Source organism: Meriones unguiculatus, chromosome 16 (assembly GCF_030254825.1).
Source record: "Meriones unguiculatus strain TT.TT164.6M chromosome 16, Bangor_MerUng_6.1, whole genome shotgun sequence".
In the NCBI taxonomy this organism is placed as follows: Eukaryota; Metazoa; Chordata; class Mammalia; order Rodentia; family Muridae; genus Meriones; species Meriones unguiculatus.
In genome coordinates, this window is record NC_083363.1 from 22,941,855 (window position 1) to 22,963,343 (window position 21,489).

General features: G+C 42.9%; 2 protein-coding genes across 4 annotated transcripts in view; both read right to left on the minus strand.

The window, feature by feature from the left end:
* The window catches only part of Dna2 (DNA replication helicase/nuclease 2), a 30,498-nt gene extending 27,537 nt beyond the window's left edge, over positions 1–2,961 (minus strand). For 2 of the 3 annotated variants that reach the window (XM_021651436.2, XM_060369441.1), the window contains exons 1-2: positions 2,853–2,961; positions 249–431 (exon numbers count right to left, since the gene is read on the minus strand). In XM_021651436.2, the coding sequence (XP_021507111.1) occupies positions 249–431; positions 2,853–2,929 (260 nt within the window). In that variant the 5' untranslated portion in view covers positions 2,930–2,961. The other variant, XM_060369440.1, reaches the window with a different exon arrangement.
* Positions 2,962–4,238: 1,277 nt separating this feature from the next.
* Slc25a16 (solute carrier family 25 member 16) overlaps positions 4,239–21,489 on the minus strand; it is a 29,146-nt gene continuing 11,895 nt past the window's right edge. Inside the window, exons 5-10 of the mRNA XM_060369442.1 lie at positions 20,729–20,792; positions 12,823–12,944; positions 12,339–12,405; positions 9,771–9,933; positions 8,189–8,257; positions 4,239–6,376 (exon numbers count right to left, since the gene is read on the minus strand). Of these exons, the coding sequence (XP_060225425.1) occupies positions 6,220–6,376; positions 8,189–8,257; positions 9,771–9,933; positions 12,339–12,405; positions 12,823–12,944; positions 20,729–20,792 (642 nt within the window). The 3' untranslated portion in view covers positions 4,239–6,219. The remainder of the gene's footprint in view (positions 6,377–8,188; positions 8,258–9,770; positions 9,934–12,338; positions 12,406–12,822; positions 12,945–20,728; positions 20,793–21,489) is intronic.

Consider the following 21,489-nt stretch of genomic DNA (forward strand, 5'->3'; position numbering starts at 1 on the left):
CACAAGACATTTGATGAGTTTTCAGATGGCAGCCTGGAATTGGGACTGGAGCTCAGTGGTGGGGTGTTTGCCTAGCACATACAAGGCCTTGGGTGAGGTGGTATCCTCCAGACTAGCAAATCATGCCCGGTAATGCCAGCATTTGGAGGTGAGTAGGTGGAGGCCTAGGCTACTTGAGCCTGTATTGGAAAGCAAACAGAAACACCCCCAGACCACCACATCATGTCTCAAAGTCAAGTGCCAATCACCAGCCATTCCTCAGGATGCACAGCTCCTCAGGCTCCAGCTCCTGGGACGCAGTGATGAGCAAGCGCTTCTCTTCATCTCCTCTTTCGTTCTGCACAGTCTCAGCAGCTAGCACCAGGTACCGGTTGTCCACTCCTTGGCTCAGAACTGTTTTAGGAAAGAAAGCTTCCACCTTCTCCTGAAGCCTAGAGAGTAAACGGAAAGACCATCCTCTCAGAGCCGTGAGATGTGCAGCAGCTTGACTGTACTGTCTGGGAGGCAATCTTCTAGTTTTGTTTAATCTGAAAACCTTAAACTGAAAGAAGGAGGGCGCAGGGGAATGACACATTCCTGTCATAAAGACTGGTGCCAGGGCTCAGTTGGTACAGTGCTTGCCAAGCACATATAAACCCGGGGTCATTATGATCCCCAGCCCTACATAAACTAGGTGTCTGACTATGGTGACTCAAGCATGTAATCTCAGCACTGGGGAGTCAGCAAGAGAACTGGGTCATCCTTAGATACATAGAGAGTTTGGGCTATCCTGGACTGCATGAGGCACCATTTCAACACAAACAAAAAGTGAGTCCTCTCCTTTTAAAATACACATAAGTAATAACTAAAGCTACACTTGGTGGTTCAAATCTATAATCCCTGGGTTTGGGAGGCTGTGGCAAGGGACTAGCACAAATTCAAGTGTTGCAAGAGATCAAACCAAAGGATGAGATAGCCAAGCTGCTCTAAGTAGGAGGCAGACTATCTCTAGAGGGTCAGCCTCAGAGGGTACAGAGTTCCTAATAGCACAAGATTGTACTTCTATACATTTCTGGCTTGGTCCTCTATTTTTAGTTATATATATAGTGATTGGTATTTTAACTAGTAGGCAGCTATGGTTAGAATTGGGATGGGGGAGTTGCAGGGCAGATACGGTCAGTCTTCACAAACAGGAGAGTACCCACCAGTTTCTAACAAATACCAGGTCTGACCATTAATCAGCCCACATGGCTGTTCCTTGTTTCTTTCTCTTGGGCCTCTAGGGCCCACTCCTGTCTCTAACCTCCCAAGGTTAGCCTAGTCTACAAAATGAAGCCTGTATTAACCAATAGCAACAAAACAAACACTTGGGAAATTAAAACAAAGGAGGATCAGGATTTCAAGGCCATCTGGGCTAGGCCTTGGGAACAGGCTAGCCTGGGCTACCTTAAACCCTGGAAAATACTAGAAGAGGATTCTACCATTGTTGAGAGCCTTTACAGAGTAAAACTGAAGCGAGATATTTTGATCACTTTTCTAAATAACTGAAATGCTGGGAGGACAGTTCAGTGGCAAAGCACCTGCTTGCCAGCCTGTGCCTGCTTGCCATTACTGCTTAAAAGAAAAAGAGAGGGGGAGAGGATTGGGAGCAGCAGGGGAGGGAAGCAGCATGAGAGGGTCACTGCAATTCCTGCCAGGAGCTGGCAATCATAATAATCTTTATAGCACGTGTGGGCTTCCGCCTATGGTAAGCCCAGTGTTGGTTCCCCAGCACCACTAAGCAAATCTAGACCAACACAGTCCAGATGCAGGAAGAGGCCCTGGCCTGCCTCTCCTTGCCAAGAAAGCAAATTCGCCCTGGGCTTCCCAGGAAAGGGTTTCTCTGTTAAGGCAAAGGCCGGTCTCGAGCGCTCCTGGGCTCCTTGAGTAGCCACTAGAAAGCAAGGTGATTTATTACCTGGCAGAGGAGCCCATTTCTTTGCAGTAACTCAGGAGTTTCTTATTTGGATTTAGAATGAAGTCAGTTTCACAATACTGACATCACCCAAACTAATCTTCAAAGTGACTTCCCTTCTTACATCTTTCTGTGTGGTTTCCACAACGGTAACAAGTTACCAACTCTCTCCAATTAAAAACATTAAACGCTGTCAGGCATAGTGGCACACACCTTTGATCGCAGCACTATGGAGGCAGAAGCAAGACTTCTGTGAGTTCAAGGCCAGGCAACTCACAACTCAGCAAGTTCCAGGACAGCCGAGACTACAGAGAGACCCAGTCTCAAACAAACCCACAAAATGCCTTTCACCTTCCTGAATGAATCACTTCAGCTGGCTGTACAAACCGTTGTTTTGTAAATAGGGTGTAAACACCCCTATTTAGCCTCTAGCCATGGATTTCTTGAGGTAGGTGGTGACACCTGCAGGAGGTCTTAAAAAATACTTTGGGCTGGAGAGGTGGCTCAGTGGATGGACTGTTTTTGCAGAGGACCTAAGTTCAATTTCCAACACTCGCTTGCACTTCCCGCTTACAGCACACCACTGCCGGGCACATACCCACATACACGTAAATAATAATAATTTTTAAAAAAATGACTGGGCCTAACTAAAGGCGATTTCAGGCGTGGTCCCACGTGAAAGTAAAGAACTCTCACAAGTGCTCCTCCGATCGTCACAAGCGGGTCCACACAGGCAAACTTAAAAAAATAAAAGTCAAGGTATTAATGACAGTGGTGAGCTGGAAAACAGCAAGCTCGGAGCCAGCCTGGGCTACAGGGAACTGTCGCAGATGAGGATTCCCTCCCCCTAGCCAAAGCCGAGGAAGAGGCGCGGGTCCTGCCCGCGCTCGGCCCTCGCGCCCGCCGCCCGCCTGCTCACAGCTCCACACGCGGCGCGGCCGGCGCTCCGCGGTCCTCCTCCAGCAGCAGCAGGTCCAGCTCGTCCGCCGGCTCCATCCCGGCCGAGCCCGCCAAGAGAGGCGGCGGCGCCAAGCAGCCGCAGGGACGCGCCGGCGCGCTGCGCATGCGCAGGGGGCGCCCCGCGGCCGCCGGCTCCCGCGCTCCCGCCGCCGGGAAGCAGGGCGCGGGACCGAGACGCCTTCCCGCCTTCCCGCCTTCCCGCCTTCCCGCCTTCCCGCCTCCGGGACGGTACCTGAGTGGGCCTGACCGGAGTCTCTGTTTTAGGCGGGTTGAGACGGGGTCTCCAGGCTCGCAGGCTGGCCTGGAACTCACAGCAACCCCCTTCTCGGGCTTTCACGTGCCCAGTTGAAGAAGCTTTCAGAGTGGGGGAAAAGGGACTGTGGCCAGGACTGACGGCCTCAGTTTTCCAGCATCCACATGCGTGGAGAACCAGCCCCGGCAGGTTGTCCCCCGAGGTGGCTCAGAGGCTGAGAGTGTCTACTGCCGTTGCGGAGGACTAGCTGGGCTTCCACGCCCCCCTCTGCCCGCCTGTGATCCACTAGCAGGGGATCTGCCGCCCTCCTGTGGCCCCCACAGGCATCCTCACGCACATGGTGCACACACAGGCACACACACACAGAATAAATCTGTTTAAAAGTCTAAAATAAAAGTTATTTTAAAATAAGGTATTTCGTAATTTTAACCTTCCTCCATTCTGATTTCTGTGCGTGAGTTTGCGCCTATATGGTTACAAGTGTGGACACTAGTGGTTCAACAGTGCTAGGAATATGAATATAGGTTATATAACTGTTTATCACCTGAGCCATCTTCACAGCCCTCCCATTCTGATACATATTTAACGTTTTTCCTTCAATAATGCCAACTTTTAAAAGCAAGGCACTGGCCTGATGTGATGGCACATCCCAGCATGGAAGAGGCTGAGGCAGGAAGATTTTGAGTTTCAGGCCAGCTTGGGTTACATAAAGAGAGTGTTTCAAAAAATAAATAAGGGACTGGAGAGATGGCTCTCTAGTTAAGAACAATGGTTGCTCGTCCAGAGGACTCCATTTTGATTCCAAGCACCCAGATGACAACTCACAAGAACCTGTAACTAGTTACAGATCAGGGGAACTGATGTCTTACTTCTGACTTCCGTGGGTATGAGGCATGTCTGTGGGGTACAGACATACATGCAGCAAACACTCGTATAAAATAATATTAAATAAATAAGGGAAAATAAAACTGACTAAATAACTCTGGCTGGGGAATCCAGTTCGGTGGAAAAGTGTTTACCTAATTTGTGCAAAGCCCTCAGGTTGATCCCAGGTTCCAGAGATAAAAAATAAATAAAACAGACCATCAAAACAAGGGTAAAAAATTAATTTTAATATCTTATTGATTCTGTAACATAGAATGTAATTTATTTTAAAAAATATTTTCAGTTCTCTTTTATTGATAATATAATTGAGATATTTATTTTATAGATTTAAATTACTTCAAGACTGAATAGAATAATTAGCTACAGTGTGGTCCAGAAATTAAAATATACAAAAGAGCTTTATAAACAGACATATCACCACTCCTGGTACATTTACAAATCACAAGGTACATGGGTTTTTTTAAAGTAAAGATTATAAAAATGAAATTAATTCATCCAATCTTTACCAAGATATAACAAGAAATCTTTACACACAAAAAATACAGAAGTAGCTCTTGCAGCTTAGTTTTAATGCCTTAAAATCACATCAGTTCTACAAATTCCTATCTCTAAAGACAGATGGTTGACTGTTTCTACTCCTTGTATCATGCTTACAACAAGAGGAAAAGTGCTCGAAATACAATGATCAGAATTCTTATATTCTAAGCAACTTTCTTTAAAACATAACACTCAAAACATGTTTTGTATTTACGCTTAGGAGTATACTCACTAAAGTTACTTTACATGGAAGAACCTGTATCTTGACATAATACATCAGAAACACTGCTTCATCTATATTCATGGTCCACTTAAATTTCCTAGTATACACCAAATCAGTTAAGATAAGCATCTATAATGCTACCCTCATTTTAAGGGCAAAGATGTTTAATTTTTATTATTACTTCCTTTGGGAAATACAGTGGCTTTTTAAAACTCAGGAAAATCAAAGTACCTGGTAATAGCATTTGAACAAAACCTGATTACTTCTTCATTTGTTGAATCTCTCCTTTTAAAATGCAACACTTAATCTTACTTAAAGACAGCTGGGGATGTAGCTCAGTGGTTTACCACTTGCCTGGCATGTACAGGGTCCTAGACTCAATCCCCAAAGAGAGTAGACTAAAAATAAAGAAAATACTTTTCAAACCTATGGAGGAGAAGGTGTCCTTTTATCAACTGGAGCGGAACTGTCAGAAGAAACATAAAGAGAGCACTACTTCGTTGCTGGCTGTGTTTCACAGAACTTAAGTGCTCAGTTGTCACTGTGCTACAGTGACACTGCACAATGTTAGGGGCCTGGGGACGTAAGCCAGCGGTAGAGTGCTAATCTAGCAAAATAGGCGAGAGACCCTGAGTTTACTCCTCAGCACGAGGAAAGAAAGGACAGGGTGGGGCTAAAGAACCAGCAGTGTTAGAGGGCTGTGGGTAGGCCATTGGAAGTGTACAATTAGCATGCATGAGTTTGATCCCCAGCACTACACTGAAAAAGAAAAGGGCCAGCAATGTAGCTCAGTGGTGTGCACTTCCATGCTGTGGGTGAGTGGGTACAACATGTGGTTGGCATGCAAAGGGCCTAGACTTGATTCCAGTCCCTCCCCACCAATAACCACAATTACAATTAAAAGTTTGGAACAGTATGGTACAACTAATGACAGTCTCTTGAACTCCAATACAAGCACTCTTTCCCTTCCAAATAACACTTTAAAATAACCAAACATGTAACCACTGTCAGCTCCAGATGGCTTTTCGGGGTTCTAAGCTATGATGTTTAGCATCATAAAGTATGTTAGAGCAGGCATGGTGGCACATGCCTGGAATCTCAGTACTTGGGAGGTAGAGGCAAGAGGATTACCACAAGTATGAGGCCAGCCTGGTCTCTACACTGAGCTCTAAGCCAGCCAGGGCTTCATATGGATTCCATCAAGAAGAAAAAAAGATATGCTAAGCACTTTTGATCTATGATTTAAAAACTGAAAGAAATCAAGTATTAAATCACCAGTGGTTCTTATGTCAGGGCAAACAACCCTTCAAGTAATGTTTCCCTCATAGTTAAGGTAATATATATACATATATATATATATATATATATATATATACTTCCCTCTGAAATTTACTGAGGAAAATAACCACAAATCATAATTTTTTTCTCTTAGTTAAGGTGAAAAAATTGCTTCATAAGTTCATATGTTGTGAAAGCCACAGCCTGAGAGGGAATACAGCGAATGTAGTTCAGAGATAAGCCACGATACAATCCTTTCCGAATCCCATGGTGTCCATAGACATACTTCATAGTCTCCCGCATCGTACTGAAAGACAGTGATAAAGTGATATAGCAACCATTCATGACAACAAGACAACCTCAGAGCCAGCTTTGTTTATTGGTTGGTTGGTTGGTTTCTTCAGACAGAATCTTACTCTGTAACCTGGTCTGGCTTTGAACTGGCTTTGAACTTTGAACTGCATTTCTGCTTCCCAAATGCTGGAGAAAGAGGACTATGTTACAAGTCCCAGCCCATAGGAGCTGGGGTTTCTTTCCTTCTTTTTTTTTTTTTTTTTTTTTTTGGTATTTCAAAACAAGGTTTCTCTGTGTAGCCTTGGCGGTCCTGGACTTGCTTTGTAGATCAGGCTGGCCTTGAACTCACAGAGATCTGCCTGCCTCTGCCTCCCAAGTGCTGGGATTATAGGCATGTGCCATCATTACCGGCTCCATGGTAGTATTTTTAAAGAAAGCTTAACTGGCTGTGGTTGCTCAAGCTTGTAATCTAGTACTTCAGAAGCTAAAGCGGGAGTTTCAGGCCAACCTGAGCTACAGAGATAGATTCTGTCTCAAAGAAAGCAATAAATATTTACATATGTGAACATACACATACAAACAAATAGTCCAGGTGGTGCGTGCCTGTCAGCTTAGCACTTGGGAGATGGAGACAGGAGGACCAGCAAATCAAGGCTAGTGTTTGATAAAATCAAAAGTTTGAGACCTGGCCTGGAGAGTTGGCTCAGCAGTCAAGAGAACTTCTTGCTCTTTCAGAGGACCCAGATTCAATTCCAAGCACCCACATGGTGTTCCACAACCATTTGTAACTCTGGTCCCAAGAGATCCAACGCCCTCTTCTGACCTCAGCAGGTACCAGAAATAGACATGGTGCACAGACACACACGCAAGCAAAACACTCCTACACATAAAATAATCAAGTTGATAAGTCTTGTTTTTAAAAAGTTAGCCTGAATATAGTCCATGAGACTTTGTTTAAACTGCCATCTGGAATAGCTTTTGCAAGACAAGGGTTAAACGCAGCTACCATATCACAATGAAACATCAAGTCACTCCAAAAAAGGGCAGGCAGGCTACAGAACATTTCCAGGCTCCTCAGTACAGTGTGCTCTGCCTGTAACTCATCTATGATGTTAACTGACAGCACCATCCCACAGTCACACTATAAAGCACTGGCTGTATGAGTATCTGCTCTTTAAGCTTTTGTTACAGTGCAACTTTTCTGCAGCTGCTTGGTGGTACAGACCTCAAGCCTGGGGTCACCAGATCTCCAGGATGCACTGCTGGAAGATGATGGAATGTTTGCATCGTCAGGTGGGCCCTCACGGGAGGCAGTTGGGGAAGATTGTAGGACCCTCCCACCTCTTCGCTTTCTCTTTCATTTCATGCCCATGGAGTGGACAGGTTTTCTTTTAGACCAGGTCTTATGTAGCCTGGGGGATGGTGCATGTTCAAGGCCAGACTTGTACTATATAGTGAGATCCTGACTCACATACCAACCAACTAAGAAGCCAGTTAAGAAGCTCATACCCTTATTCCTGGCATGTAGAATTTAAGAAAGGAAGGTCACAAGTTCAAAGTTGGAAGCCAATCAGGCTACAGAAGATCTTATTTTTAAAAACATAGAAATTTAGCTGGGTAGTGGTGGCTTATACCTTTGACCCCAGCACTCAGGAGACAGGCAGAGTTCAAGACCAACCTGGTCTACAGAGAGAGTTCCAGAACAACAGGACAACTATCGTTACACAGAGAAACCCTGTCTCAAAACAAACAAACAAAAAAATAAAACAAAACAAAAAATTTACATTTCTAAAGATCATGAACAGTTAGACTTTAGAACACTTACAGGCACTTTTCAAACTCCGGTAGGACTGTTCCTAACTGCATTCTCCGACGGGTCACATCAAAGGGGTAGCTAAAGAAAACACAAAAATTAAAAACTTAAAAACAATCTCTTGTTTCCTATTTGACAACCATTGAAATAAAAATCCCAAATCCACTGAGCAATCCAGCACTGGGCAGGTGAAGGCAGGAGGATCTGAAGTTCAAAGACATCCTCAGATACATAACAAGTTTGAGACCAGTTTTGATTACAGGAGACCCTGGTCTTGGGGTAGGGGCTGGGGGTAAGATGAGAAAGAAGATCCATGGGGAGATGGTGAGGAGTCCATAGAAGCAGTGTGGTCCACAGCCAGGTTTCCACAGCAAAGCGGACGCTTTTCTCCCTCATCTTCCCCACACAGCCTCGGCTTCCACCTGAACATACACTCTACTTTCCCAGGGCAGTTCTTGGTCTGAGCATCTTATCCAGCTCACTCTGGCTTTGCTTGTCCCAGGATTCTGCTGAGTCTGGTGACAGCAGTCCTCCTCCTGCCTTCCTGGTGCCCAGGACATGTCTGCCACCACAAAGCCTTTCTGACTTTCTTCTCTGAAAGTCCTGATGCTTAGTTTCTAGCCACTTTGTATCTCAGTCTACTTAATCTCTCTTGGTCTAGAGAATGTTCAGCCTTTCCAATTTTGAAATAGTAACATTTATTATAATGTCCCCTCTACATAGTAACATCTTTACATTTGGTTACTGAAATGTTTCAATAAAAAACAGCTTGGATGGCTCAATAGTTAAGAGCGCTTGCTCGGGCCGGAGAGGCTAAGAGCTGCTCTTCCAGAGATCCTGAGTTCAATTCCCAGCAACCATAACCATCTCTAATGAAATCTGGTGCCCTCTTCTGGCATTCAGGTGTACATGCAGGCAGAACACTATATACATAATAAAATAAATAAATCTTAAAAAAAAAGAAAGAGTGCTTGCTCCTGTTCCAGAGAATCTGAGTTCAGTTCTGAGCATCCATACCACGTCAGGTGGCTCACAAGCATTTCAAATACCAGCTCCAGGGGATCTGACACCCTCCTCTGGCCTCTGAGGCAACTGTATTCTTATGCATAAACCCACATACATGCATAATTAAAAATAAAACAAAATCTAAAAAGGGGGGTTGGTTGAGTCTGCAATTTTATTTTTCCTTCAGTAAAACTTACAATGTTTCATATACTATCTGGAACACATACACACACACTCCACAACCCTCTCCCCCACCACACACACAATGGCTCAAACTTCAGAAATTTCTTGTGGGCAAAATGATTAGAACAAATGAATGAATGAATAATTAAATTATTCTCTTGCTATTTTCAAATGACTTTATAGGAAACTGGGAAGATCTAAATTAATGAAATCAGCTCTTGTCATGTAATTGTGTATAATATGCTTACGATGAAAGCATATCTGAAAAGTATTAAATTAATATTTATCAAAATTGAGTTCTATCTTATGAGAGACTCTGCTCCCAGTTATCTGTTACAGGAGAATAAGATGATGAACCATGTTCGACAACAGAGAATGTGGCTGGAGAGTGGAAGGTGACACTTACGATATCGTCTGCGCTATTGCTCCAGCAACGCCGCCACAAAGTAAGTTTATGTGAGTTTTCAAGACTAAGACATTGGGGTTGTCGGACGAAGGTCGGCCAAGCAGGGTGGGAGCGTAAGAGAGCCCAACACTCTTCAAGGTACCAAAGGTAAAAAAGGAAACACCTGAGAAGCAGAAACAAACTCACCATGACATGAACTTCCTAACACGATAGCAAGTTAACTAAAAGAACCAGTTATGCATTTCCTGGTCTTCGACAATTGCCTTAATATTTTTAATTAATACTATACATACTAATTCAAAGACATTCACACTTATCAAAAATGAGAGCATTGGTTTTCACACACTAATGTATCAGACACTGAAGGGAAGAAGTGAACACAATTTCATATCATGTCCAAGGTTTAAAATGGCTGAAATTTAAATTTGTAATTCATAATTTGGGGAACGTCTGAGACAAGGTCTCACTGTAACTACAGCTGGCCTGGAACTCACTATGTAGACCAGGATGGCCTTAGCTCCCAAGTGCTGAGATTAAAGGACTAGGCCACCATACTTGGCCCATAATTCATGATGTTTATATACACATGTACACAATAAATAGATGTAAGCAGAATATTTTTTAACTAAAAAGACCTAGAAGCCAGGCTCAGTTGAACATATCTGTTAGCCCAGCACTTGGGAGTCCCAAATAAAAAGATCAGAATTTCAAGGTCATTCTTAGCTACATAGTTCAAGACTCAAAAATAAATATGTGGGGCTGGTGAGCTGGCTCAGCAGTTAAGAGCACTGGCTGCTCTTCCAAGGTCCTGAGTTCAATTCCCAATAACTACACAGTAGCTTATGACCATCTATAAAGGGAACTGATTCCCTCTTCTGGCATATAGGGGTACATGCAGACAGATCACTCCTACATTAAAAAAAAGAATGCACATAAATAAAGTTAAAAAATAAATATGCACTCAAAAACCAACATTATAGCAAAAACAAGAAAATATAGTATGTCTCCAATACAATGACCCTTAAAAACACATAATCAAAGAAGTCAGTCACAATATGATTTCCTTTATATGAAATACAAACCTACAGAGATATAAAAATTAATGGCTGTTTAGACTTGGTAGTCCTAACTATGGGTGCAAGATGATGTTAAACTGATTATGATGATGGCGGTATATCTAAGATCAAGTAAAATCCAATGAATTGGGACACTTACATGGACAAATTGTTTGCTGTTCCAGTCATAACTCAACAAAGCTATTACTGAAAAACAACTGAATTGCTATTTATTAAAGACACTTTTAGGGGCTGGAGAAATGGCTCAGCCTTAAAAGCACTCACTGCTCCTGCAGAGGACCCAGCACCCACATGATGCCTTACAGTTGTCTGCAACCCTCTTCTGGCCTCAGGGCAACAGGCACACACACAATGTATGTACACATATACAGGCAAAACTCTCAAACACAGAATTAAAAAAAAAAAGATGGTGTTTTAGCCAACATAGAAGTCCCAGTTATACTCCTAGCACTTGGATTCAAGGTACTCAGCTACATGATGAGGCCAGCTTGGGCTACACGACTTTTCTAAAAACAAAAGCAAAACAAAAAGAGAAATGAGAAATGAGAGAAAGAGGTTCTTGTATTTCACCAGGACTATCCCCAAACTCCCAGGCTCAGTCTCCTAGGAACCTCAACTTCTCAAGCAGCTGGGGTTACAGGCGGTTACCAATTTTCCCAAACTTCAAATGTAGCTGAGGCTGATGTTGAAATTCCAAAAATTCTGACTCTCTGCCTCCACCTCCCCAGTGCTAGGGTTAAAGAAATGTGCCACCGCAGAACTTTTTACTTTATTTTAAAATCATATATATATATATATACATATATACACACGCATATATATGAGTGTTTTCATGTGCACCACGTGCGTGCTTGATGCCTGTAGAGGCCAAAAGAGGTTGGCAGACACCTGATGGCGGTGAGCTATCATGTGGTGCTGGGAACCAAACCAAACCCTGGTCTTCTCTAAGAGCAGCCATTGCTCTTAACCACTGAGCCATCTCTCCAGCCCAAACATGAATTTTTAACAACTTAAGTGTTCATTAACAAGACTTTAACCGAGTCACATATGAATATAAAGGCATAAAATTACATTTCTACTCAGTGTCCCTAAACAGTAAGATGTATATACAATGAGCTGAGTTAACATATATGAATCATAATTGTGTCTTCATCATTAAGTTAAAACCATTTTCAGATAGTATCTTTTCATGTTGTCACTTAAGAAACACTGGTGACATAAACACAAAATAGGATTTTTGTGTTTTGCCTTGACAAATTTCATTTCTGTTTGAATGGATTCTCACTATGTGGCCCTGGCTGGCCTGGAACTTGCCGTATAGAGCAGGCTGGCTTCTGTCTCACAGAAACTTGCCTGTCTCTGTGTGCCAGATTAAAAATGTGCACCACTGGGGAGGAGGGAGGGAACTACAGGGGGGATACAAAGTAAATAAAGTGTAATTAATAAAAAAAAAAAAATGTGCAGCACCTGCCTGGCCCAATTTGAATCATACCTGCATATGGAGCCATTCCTAATATAGTGGGCATCAGGCCTCTGTAGAAGCCAAGAAAACCACCCTCCTGTGAAGGAAGAAAAGCAGACCATTATCGCACACTCACTATGATAAACATCATATAATGAGAGCATGTGATACAATGGAAACTACCCTTGGACTCACCTGAACACAAGCACGGGCTTCTCAGGGTTACAGCTGCTGTTGTCACGAACAAACTCCCTCCTTCCCTCCCTCCTTCCTCCTTCCCTTCCTCTGTCCCTCCCTCCTTCTTTCCCTCCTTTCCTCCACCCCTCCGTCCTTTTCCTGTGGTGCTGGGGATCAATCTAGGACAGACTTGTGCAGAGTAGACAAGTGCTCTATCACTGATCTACACCTTTAACCTAGTACCATCAAGTCCAAACAGAGGAAAAGGTAGATATCCTTCAATAGTTTCCTAAATATAAGAATACACACTATAAATTTGGAAAGTGGGGTGAAATACCTTTGCATAAATTGTCTTGAATGCATGGATGATCCCTGAATAGGTGTGCTCTCCTTTCACCTGGAAAGCTAGGCGCACCCTAACCACATCAAGAGGGTAAGTGCAGATAACCGCTGTCATGCCTGAAAAGAGAGAAATCATAAACGTAAAAAAGTGATATATACATGTACACACACGCACCCTAGAGTAACATTCTCAGTATTACAGAAATGGTATACAAAGTGGATTCCAGGACAGCCGAGCTCACAGAAAAACTGTCTTGGGGAAAAAAAAAAAAGTGTAAAACTTGCTGATTGGTGGAGTGGGAAGTCAGCACAGTAGAAGTCCTCACCAGTAGAGAGCCTGGCATTTGTCTAACAGACCAGAATGGGGATTTAGTTGACCCCACAGGCATCAGAATGAGCTGATTCTCAACTACCATGTCTTCAAATTCATTTGCATGACAACTGGTGAAGCCCAGCTTTTTGAGATGTGAGTCTTTTGGTGGCCAGGGAACTTGGCTCTCTGAAGAACTTCAATCACATGCTCCTTATTTTGCAGCTTGGTGCAGATGAACAGAATGACCTGGCCAAAGTGAAGCTGGCTTCTGTGTCCTAAGGCTTCCCAAAGGAAGCCTGAGAGCCCCAGCCAGGACACCATGGGAAGCAGATGACACAGGAAAGGTAGAACCACACTTGGACATGAGCGCCAGCTTCACAAAGCTTTGCTGTGTACTTGTTGCCACAGATATAGATAGCCTTGGGGCTTTGGAAGAGCTGCTCTTATCTGACACCAGGGGCCACAAAGTAAGAGTTCATCCACACTAGCCTTCTTCCACCCCAGGCCAAAGTCGCAATCTTAGTATCAGAGATATCAAAGCAGAAAGGAGACTTTGGGCGTGGTCTGTTCTTACAATCCCTAAGATTGTAAGAGTGGGGTCGCATGGTGTGCCGGTGTGCCGGGTTCTTATGGTGTTCCAGAGGGAAAGAAGTTCCTCAGGTTTCACAGAGAGAGATTTATTCCACTTGTTTACACCCAGTTTTAAATAAAATAAACTTCAAAGCACAATCACCACTTTCTTTTTAGAATTTAGATTATTTTATTATTAACTAAATAGAATAATATGTATGTGTGGCTGACACATGTAACCAGGCATTCCAGAGATTGACACAAAAGAGTTACCACAAGTTCCAGGCCACCATGAGCTACTAAGTTCTAAGCAGCCTGAGCTGCAGAGAACCCTGTCTCAAAAAACAAAAACAAACAAAAAAGTCTGGTAGTAGAGCATTCGAGCACTTGAGAGATGGTGACAAGTGAACAGGAACTGGATGTCATTCTCATTTTCAGATACATAGTAAATCTGAGGCCAGCCTGGGCTACAAGCCTGGCATGGTGGCTTTAATGCAGGCACTCAGGAAGCAGAGGCAGGTGGATCTCTTTGGGTTTGTAGCCAGCCTGGTCTACATAACGAGTTCCGGGTCAGCCAAAATAAAACAGAAACCAAAAATGAGGGAGAGGGCAGCAAGATGGCTCAGAAGGTAAAAGAACCTGCCACACAGCGTGATGTCCTGAGTTTCACCCTCACATAGCATGGAGGAGAAAACCAACTTCCAATAGTTGACTGGTGCTTCCCATGTGTGTTAAATGTTGTGTATGCACACACAACACACACACAAATATTAAAAAATTAAAGGGCCGGTGACAATTCAACAGGTAAAGGCACTTGCCAGCAAGCCTGATAGCCCAAGCTCAGCCTTCAAGAAAGCACTTCCACACACACACACACACACTTGCTCACACAGATGTAATTTAAAATTTTTTGGTTTTTATGTTTTTGGTTTTCAAGACAGGGTTTCTCTGTGTAGCCTTAGCTGTCCTGGACTCTCTTTGTAGACCAGGCTGGCCTCGAACTCACAGAGATCCACCTGTCTGTGCTGGGATCATAAGTGTGCACCACCATACCTGGTGTGTAATTTACAATTTTTAAGGTAGGAAAAAAACATACCCTTTTACTTTGTGCTTTTTTTTTTTTCTTTTTTGATAGCATCTTGCTGTACAGCCTCGGCTGGTGTGGAATGCTCTACGTAGCCCAAGCTGGCCACCAAGTTTCAATGATCCTCATGCCTCAGCCTCCAGAATGCTAGAATCCTAGAGAGGCACCACTGTGCTGGCAATATCTCTTGGTAAAAAGTAAAGAAATCAGAAATCTCATTAGTAAGTTCTCAGTAGTTTCTCTCTCTCTCTCTCTCTCTCTCTCTCTCTCTCTCTCTCTCTCTCTCTTTCTTTTTGGGCTTTTTTTTGGAGGAAGGAGTGGGGATTGAGATAGGATTTCTCTGTGTGAAGCCTTGGCTGTCCTGGAAATCACTCTGTACACCAGGCCAGCCTTGAACTCAGAGATCCATCTGCCTCTGCCTCCAGAGTGTGCCATTACCACACAGCTCAGTGATTTTTGTGTTTTTGTGTTTTGTTTGTTTGTATTTGACACAAAGCCTTTCCATTATGTAGCTCAGGAATTGGAACTCTGATATGTAGACCAGGCTGGATCAAACTTACAAAGATCTGCCTGCCTCAGCCTCTTAAGTGCTGGGATTAAAGAAGTATGACTTGATACTCTCAGTTTTTCATGAATATATTATTTCAATTTTCACAATCAAGGTAAGTTTATTTTTTTAGATTTCTTTATTTTGTGTGCATGAGTGTTTGCTTGGATGTGTGTTTACCACATACATGTCTGATATCAGTGAAGGTCAGAAGAGGGAGTCACTTCCCAGAGTTAGCGTTATGAATAGTTGTGAGCCACCATGTGGGTACTGGGAATTGAACCTGGACCCTCTGCAAAAGCAAGTGGTGCTCTTAACCGCTAAACCATCTCCCCATTCCTAAGTTTAACACTTGTAATTCCAGCCTTGAGGTGACAGCAGAAATCTGAGGATTCAATGCCAGTTCATCTAAACTCTATTTCAAAAAACAAAACAAAACAAACAAATGAAAACATGCAGGGATGTAGCTCACTTGGTAAAGGTGTGGCAAGCACTGGTGAAGCCCCAGACTCAATTCCCAGTACCACATCAATCTGACATGGTGGTGCATACTTATGGATCCAGCACTTGGGAAGCAGAAGCAGATCAGAGGTCAAAATCAGCTTCAGCTACATAGCAAGTTCAAGGACACCTGTGATACCCAAGACCCTGGATAGAAACAACAAAACAAGGGCCAGTTGTGATGGCACATGCCTTAATCTCAATACTTGGAAAGCAGAGGCCACCCTGGTCTAGAGTTCTGGGCCAGCCAGGGCTACACAGTGAGACTTTGTCTCAGAACAGTCAGTCAGGCTGGGAATGTGGCTCAGGCGTAGAGCATCTGCTTAGCATGTGCCAGGCATGACTTTCAGCCCCCAACACTGAGGGGAAAGGAAAAGTTTACTTCTTAAAATGTTGTCTTCAGGTTCTTGTTTTTGTTGGTTGGTTGTTTGGTTTAGACATTCTGACCTAGAACTCTCTATGTGATCTCAAAGTAACTTTGAACTTGTAAAAGTCTTCTAGCCTTGGTCTCCTAAGTGGTCGGAATGCAAGCACATCTAACTCCTTGCTTAGCTGAGGGTCCATGTACATACACATTGCCTAAAACATGACTCAGTCAGCATTCTTTCTTGGTCTGGTAGCTTTTCTAATTTTACTGAACTTATTTATTTTTACATGTTTTGGTTTTTTGAGATAGGGTCTCTTTAACATAGCCCTGGCTGGACTGGAACTCTGGTATGTAGAGTAGACTGGCCTGGAACTCAGATATCCAATGCCTCTGCCTCCCAAATGCTGGAATTAAAGATGCACCACCACTCCGGGCTGTTAAAGTTTCATAGCCTGGGCTGGCCTCCAATTCCTTATCCACTTGTCTCCAGCTCTTTAGCATATCCTATAGCAGTGGAGTACACAACCACAACCAGTGGAATTATCTATTTATGTTTAGTGTTTAGCCTTGGCACGTGGGGGGAGGGCAGAGGACAACTTGCAGGAACACATCCTCTCCTTCCACCATGGGGATCCCAAATACCCCAGGCTTGGCCGCAAGCACCTTTCCTGCTGAGCTGCCTCACCTGCCCAGTGTTTAGTCTGAGCCTCTTCTTTCAGAGCCAAACCACTTAGGTCCTGTTCACTGCACCCCCCCCTTCTCTCTTTCCCACTCAAGGGTCAATGCTCAAGAACTGACATTTTTAAAAGGGACACAGAGGGCACTGGAGAGGAAGCACCAGGTGGGGCCCAGCTTAGCTCTAGTGCTCAGAGCCACAAGCCATCCAGAGGGTGACTGGGTTTATCTCAGGAGGTTGCTGCCTCCCATTTGGGTGCCTTTTCTTTGTGATGAAATAAGGAAACCACAACTTCTTGAATAATCCTCCTGACAACTTTTCTCTTCCCTCAATCAATATAACTAAAATCCAATACAATAAGGGGACATCTTTACTTTCCAGGGGGTAATGAGCCTCAGTCAGGCCGAAGTGTGCTTTTGATTGCTGTGGATGGGCAAATGCTTTTCTAATTGAGTCAAGAAATTGAGAACTGGGGCTGGAGCAATGGCTCAAAGGTTAAAAGCACTGCTTGCTCTTCCAGAGGTCCTGGGTTCAATTCCCAGCAAACACATGGTAGCTCACAACCATCTATAATGAGAGCCGGTGCCCTCTTCTGGCGTACAGGTGTACATGCAGGCAGAACATTGAATACATAATAAAATTTTAAAAATCTTTAAAAAAAGAACAAGAAGAAATAATTGAGAACTAAACACTTCAGATCAAAAAAGGCTTTCCTGTCAAATGGCAGATGAGTAACTGAGGTCAGCCTGGATCTCAGGAAGTGTTCTGTCTGTTCATCTGCCCAGAACCTCAGACAAGAGAAGACTAGAGAGTACAAGAACTCATGCCTTCACATGTAGGTTCTAGCACTTTACTTCTTTTTCTTCCATCATCTTTATCTTGTCAGCCTTAGTTCCATAGGAACTGGCAAAGGAAAGAAGACCTTCTTCAAAAAAATAAACAAAGTCAAGGTTCCTCAAACACAATCTCAACTCTCAGTCTGGCAGTTTTCGTTTGTTCAGTATGTACTGGACTATAACTGTAGAATATGAGAACGGCTCGACCAAGGTTCAAATTAAGATGCGCTGAAACAATCATTTTTAAAATCCAATTTTTACTTTAACAAATATAAAATTTCCATTGTTACATTTGAAAGTGATTAAAGATAAATAAACAAAGTACTAGATTTCTAGATATAAATTAATCAGAACACGAATTCATACTTAAATAATAGAAACAAAACAAAAACTGTAATTAATTAAATATGGAAAAACAGAAACATCAGAGAGAAACAGCACACAAAATAGTCTTACATTACCTAAACAAAAGCACTTTTTTTAAAATAAAGATTTTTTTTTCTTATTTTTAATTGTGTGTCTATCTGTCTGTGTGTCATTATGTGCAAGAGAGAACAGGTGCCATAGGAGGTAGGAGGCATCAGCTCCTCCTCAAGCTGGGATAGCAGAAACTGTGAACCCCTGAAGTGGGGGCTAGGAACCTAATTCTGGTCCTCTGTAGGGGCAGAAATGGGGCTGGAAAGATGGCTGGGTAATTAAAAGTATATATTGCTCTTCTAGAAGACCTTGGTTCAACTGCCAGAAACAATGTTGGGGAGCCCACAAAGGCAAGAACTCCAATTCCAAAAGTATCCAACACCCTCTTCCGGCTTCCACAGGTAGATGTACATACCCCCACACACCCCCCCCCACACACACACCCCCCACACCCCCCCCACACACCCATACCCAACTAAATACAAATAAATAAACATTTAAATACAAGCCAGCCAGGACCATATAGTGAAATTATGCCTCAAATTAATTAGTTAGTTAATTAATTAATAAGTATTTTAAAAGAACAGGAAGTACTCTTTTGAATTTTTAATTATAATAATTTATTTATATTTTTATTAATTAGTTTATTCCCTTTGTATCCCACCTGTAGCTCCTCCTCCTTCCCTCCTAATCTTGCCCTCCCTCCCTCTTCTTTACCCATGCCCCTCCCCAGTCCACTGATAGGGGAGGTCCTCCTTCCCTTCATCTGATCCTAGTCTATCAGGTCTCACCAGGAGTGGCTGCATTGTCTTCCTCTGTGGCCTGGTAAGTCTGCTCCCCACTCAGGGGGAGGTGATCAAAGAGCAGGCCAATCAGTTTATGTCAGAGACAGTCCCTGTTCCCATTACTAGGGAACCCACTTAGACACTGAGCTGCCATGGGTTACATCTGTGCAGGGGTTCTTGGTTATCTCCACAAATGGTCCATGGTTGGAGTATCAGTCTCAAAATACATCCATGTCAAGATTTTTTGGTTCTGTTGCTCTCCTTCTGGAGCTCTTGTCCCCTCCAGGTCTTCTTTCTATTTCCCCCTTTTTTCATAAGATTCCCTGCATTCTGTCCAAAGTTTGGCTATGAGCCTCAGCATCTGCTTTGATACTCTGCAGGGAAGAGTCTTTCAGAGAGCCTCTGTGGTAGGCTCCTGTCTTGTTCTCTGTTTTCCTCCTCTTCTGATGTCCATCCTCTTTGCCTTTCTGAATAAGGATTGAGCATCTTACCCAGAGTCTTCCTTCTTGATTAGCTTCTTTAGGTGTACAGATTTTAGTATGTTTAGTCTATATTATATGTCTAATATCTACTTATGAGTGAGTACATACCCTGTGTGTCTTTCTGTTTCTGGGATACCTCACTCAGGATGATCTTTTCCAGATCCCTCCATTTGCCTGCAAATTTCATGATTTCCTTGTTTTTAATTGCTTGAGTAGTATTCCATTGTGTAAATGTACCACAATTTCTGTATCCATTCCTCAACTGAGGGGCATCTGGGTGGTTTCCAGCTTCTGACTATTACAAATAAAGCTGCTACAAACATGGTTGAGCAAATGTCCTTGCTGTGTACTTGAGCATATTTCGGATGTGTGCTTAGGAGTGGTATAGCTGGGTCTTGAGGTAGCACTATTCCTAATTGTCTGAGATAGCGCCAGATTGATTTCCAAAGTGGTTGTACAGTTTACATTCCCACCAGCAATGGAGGAGGGTTCCCCTTTCTCCACATCCTCTCCAGCATGTGTTGTCACTTGAGTTTTTGATCTTAGCCATTCTGATAGGTGTAATGTGAAATCTCAGGGTCATTTTGATTTGCATTTTCTTGATAACTAAGGATGCTGAGCATTTCTTTAGGTATTTATCTGCCATTGAATATTCCTCTGTTGAGAATTCTCTGTTTAGCTCTGTGCCCCATTTTTAAATTTGATTACTTGATTTTTTTTCTGTTTAACTTTTGAGTTCTTTGTATATTCTGGATATTAGCCCTCTGTCAGATACAGAGTTGGTGAAGATCTTTTCCAAATCTGTAGGCAGTTGTTTTGTTCTGGCAACAGTGTCCTTTGCTTTACAGAAGCTTTTCGGTTTTATGAGGTCCCATTTATTGATCGTTGATCTTAAGCCTATGCTGTTGGTGTTCTGTTCAGGAAGTTGTCTCCTGTGCCAATAAGTTCAAGGCTCTTCCCCACTTTTTCTTCTAAGAGGTTTAGTGTGTCTGGTTTTATGTTGAGGTCTTTGATCCACTTGGACTTTAGTTTTGTGCAGGGTGATAAGTATGGATCTATTTGCATTTTTCTACATGTAGACATCCATGCTATCTAAAAAAAGATGCTATCTTTTTTTCCATTGTATGGTTTTGGCATCTTTGTAAAAAATCAGGTGTCTATAAGTGTGTGGGTTTATTTCAGGGTCTTCTATTTAATTCCATTAACCACCAGTTGGTTTTTATGCCAGTACCATGCTTACCCATTTGTCTAGTCCTCCAAATTATGTACTTTAATATAAAGATAGCTTATTTATCAGATATAAAATGTACCTACTCATCTTACCTGCCATGGATCCAGCCATTAATCTGTGCACATGACCAGAAACTCCCAGCTTTGTAGTAATGAACTAGAAACCAAAAACAGTGAATTAAATGAGATTCTATTTTAGTGTTAAATTAGAGGGACCAGAAAGATGGCTCAAAGGTTAACAGCACTTGCTGCGCTTGCAAACTTGGGTTCAGCTCCTAGTACCCACATGGCAGCTCATAACTGCACCGTCTTCTGGCTACCACAGGTACCAGACATGCACAATACACATACACACACACACACACACACACACACACACACACACACACACACACACACCACAGGAAAGCAAAACACTCATACACAGAAAATTTAAATGAATCTCTTAATTTTTGAAAAGTCAGTTTTATGGCGGGGCCAGAAGAGTGGGGTACATGCCTTTAATCCCAGCATTTGATTTGGGAGGCAGAGGCAAGTGGATCTCTGTGAGTTCAAGTCACGCCTGGTCTGCAGAACTAGTTCCAAGATAGACAAGGCTAAAGAAAGAAACCATGAATCAAAAAAAAAGTTTTTATTTTATTATACAGTTGCTTTTCTGCATGTATGTTTGTCACATATGTGCAGTACCATCAGAGGCCAGAAGAGGGCAACAGGCTCCCTAAAACTGGAGTTACAGATGGTTGTGAGCCACCATGTGGGTTCTGGGAATCAAGCCTGGGTCCTGTAGAAGAGTACCAATGCTCTTAACCACTAAGTCATCTTCAGCCCAAAAAATAAATCTTTTTTTTTGTTTT